This window comes from Pteropus vampyrus, unplaced genomic scaffold (assembly GCF_000151845.1).
Source record: "Pteropus vampyrus isolate Shadow unplaced genomic scaffold, Pvam_2.0 Scaffold246, whole genome shotgun sequence".
NCBI classification, from domain to species: domain Eukaryota; kingdom Metazoa; phylum Chordata; class Mammalia; order Chiroptera; family Pteropodidae; genus Pteropus; species Pteropus vampyrus.
This window is the reverse complement of record NW_011889027.1, coordinates 451,423-453,967: the sequence shown is the minus strand read 5'-3', so window position 1 is coordinate 453,967 and position 2,545 is coordinate 451,423. Positions and strand designations below refer to the sequence as shown.

The 2,545-nt window shown below is 62.6% G+C and overlaps 1 protein-coding gene across 1 annotated transcript in view; it reads left to right on the top strand.

Annotated features, from left to right (window-relative positions):
* Nucleotides 1-2,545, top strand: part of COLEC11 (collectin subfamily member 11) — a 32,781-nt gene that overhangs the window by 28,704 nt on the left and 1,532 nt on the right. Inside the window, exons 4-6 of the mRNA XM_023520079.1 lie at nt 227-298; nt 1,985-2,043; nt 2,334-2,436. Coding sequence (XP_023375847.1) covers nt 227-298; nt 1,985-2,043; nt 2,334-2,436 — 234 coding nt within the window. The remainder of the gene's footprint in view (nt 1-226; nt 299-1,984; nt 2,044-2,333; nt 2,437-2,545) is intronic.

Sequence of the window (2,545 nt, the reverse complement as noted above, 5' to 3'; positions counted from 1 at the left end):
TTTTGGTCTCATGTGCGCGCGTGTGTGCGTGCAAGTGTGCGTGCGTGTGTGCGTGTGTACGTGTGTGTGTGTGCACGTGTGCGTGCGTGCACATGTGCATATGCGTGTGTGTGCATGTGCGTGTGTGCGTGCGTGTGTGCGTGTGTGCCTGCGTGTGTGAGAGATGCTGACGGGAGAGAGATTGCATCACCTGTGCGTCGACCAACTCTGATCTCGTTTTCCACAGGAGACATGGGTGACAAAGGACAGAAAGGCGGTGTGGGTCGCCACGGGAAAATCGGTCCCATTGGTTCCAAAGGTATTTCCGACGCCTCCTTTCCTCGCGTCCCCTCCCAGGCTCTGGTGCCCGGCGCTCCGAGAGCCAGGCTGACCAGCCTTGGCTGGTGGTCATGGTTACTTTTGTGCGTTAGTTTATTCATGATAGATTCCGTCCCACACTTGCATTCTGGGAGCGGTCAGCAGTCACTGCTGGCCTGGTCAGAGCAGCCGAGTCCCCCCGTCCCACAGACCTGCACACCCCAGTCGCGAGTCAGGAGCTGGTGGGCCGGGGGACACTCGGCCGGCATCTCCCTCAGCAGCTTAATCACGGGCCGGGCGGGGCCGTGCCCGGAGACACTGTCCACCTCAGACACTGCTCTCGTGGCAAGATGCCTGCCAGTCTGAATCATGTCCGCCTCACGACCTCGCGTGACCCGCACGGCCCTGCCATGGACGGCAGAGTGGGGACTGGGGCCCAGGGCAGGTCAGGGCCAGCTCCAAACCTCGCAGCTTCCTCCGCGCACTGGGGCACAGTCAGCAAACACCCTCTCAGCCCTGATTTGTCCCTCGCTGTGCTGGGCCCCAGAGAGCACAGCGGGGTGCAGGAAGAGAGGACCCCCCATCCTGAGCTCAGCGAGTGACCCCAGGGAGGGTCTCCTGGCTGCTGGAAGCCACAAGACCGAGGCTGGGAGGGCCCATGGGCAGGGCACAGGGGCCAGAGGGGGGGGTGCAGGGTCGCCCAGTGCTGGTGTGGCTCTCGAGCCTGTTACCCCGCCTGGGTCTCAGCCATGAGTGGGTCAGGTGGCTTGCCCTGGTCTGGCCATGCTGCCCCAGCCCAGCCCAGCCTGGATGTGTAAGCCTCCAACACACAGCAGGGCTGGGTAAGCCCCGGTGTCTCACTGAGGGACAGCTCGCCCCAAGGCCATCATGGGGCTTAGCCTACTCGATTCGCTTCATCCCTGAGCCCCGCAGCCTGGTCCAGCTGGCCTCAGGACTCCCCAGCCCCTGATGCTAATGAGAGAGCACGAAGGGGTCAGGTGGGCGGAGACCGCCAGGCTCTGTCCCTTCCCAGGCCAGTGGCATGTGAACCCATGGAGGCGCAGTCACCGCCCCTCGCCGTCCCATGGCGGCTGAGACGCCGTGCTTTGGGGATATTCATGCGCAGTAGCTGCAAAGCTTTGTGGCTGTGGTTTTGCTCCACCCCACAAAGCTGAGGGCAGTGGAGGGACCGAGTGAGTGTCCAGGGACCGGAGCCCAGGTCAGCTGGGGCTCTGCCCTCCTGCGATGCCATGCTGCCTCTTGTGGGGGTCGGGAAGAGCCCTGAGAGCCTTCTCCATTTGGGTGACATGCTGCCTGCCGTCCACGGGGCTCTACGGTCACATGTCCTGCCCGGGCGTCCTGCTGTGATGAGGCACACAGCGGGGACGGCCACCTGGACTGGCTGCTCCTCACTCCCGGGGCCAGCGGCTCATCACGTGGCGTCTGCAGGCTGTTCTGTGACACATCGGGGTTTTCTGTCCGATACCCCCACGGTCCCGTGAAGCGTTGTGTTCTGTGTCACACACACAGATCCTGAGCACCTAAGTGTGGACGGGTACTTAGTCACTCCTGTGGCTCCGGGAGCCACCCCGGGGCTCCCCGTGGAGAACAGTGTTGTCAGCCCCGACACCTATGAACTCGCGAAATGTGTTCTGCTGGCGACTCTGCCCTTGCTTTTCTTTTTCAGGTGAAAAAGGAGATTCTGGCGACATAGGACCCCCTGGCCCTAATGGAGAACCTGGTATGGCATAAGGGCTCCAAGGATTTTTAAACATGTGTTTAAAAACTGCACTTTTGAAAAAAGTATAGCTCGTGAAATAAAACGGCACGAGGCTGGCAAACGGGGTGTGTGTGCTGACGTGCACCCCCGTCCGTCACGCTCTCGCCCACGGTCGCGGCCTCCCGTTTCCTCCTCCCTCACACTCCCGCGGTCTGACCACGGTCCGCTGGCCGACAGCGTGTGCTCATGGCGCCTGCGCAGTCCGGCTCAGACATGGCATCCTGAGCACGCTGTCCTCACTCCTACTGCCTCTCAGGGTCCCCCCTTCCTCCAACCGCAAACTCCCGAGAAAAGCGATGTTTTCCTCGCCGGAGACATCCCAGCAGCCTGCACCCTACGACTGCTCCCTCGCACCGGGGGTACAGGCCAGCTATGCCCAAGGCCACACCGCGGCCCCCCCTCCGGTTCTTCCCGTGGGCGGCTCAGGCACCGCCCACACGGCGTGTTCATCTTCCCAGCCCAGCCTCA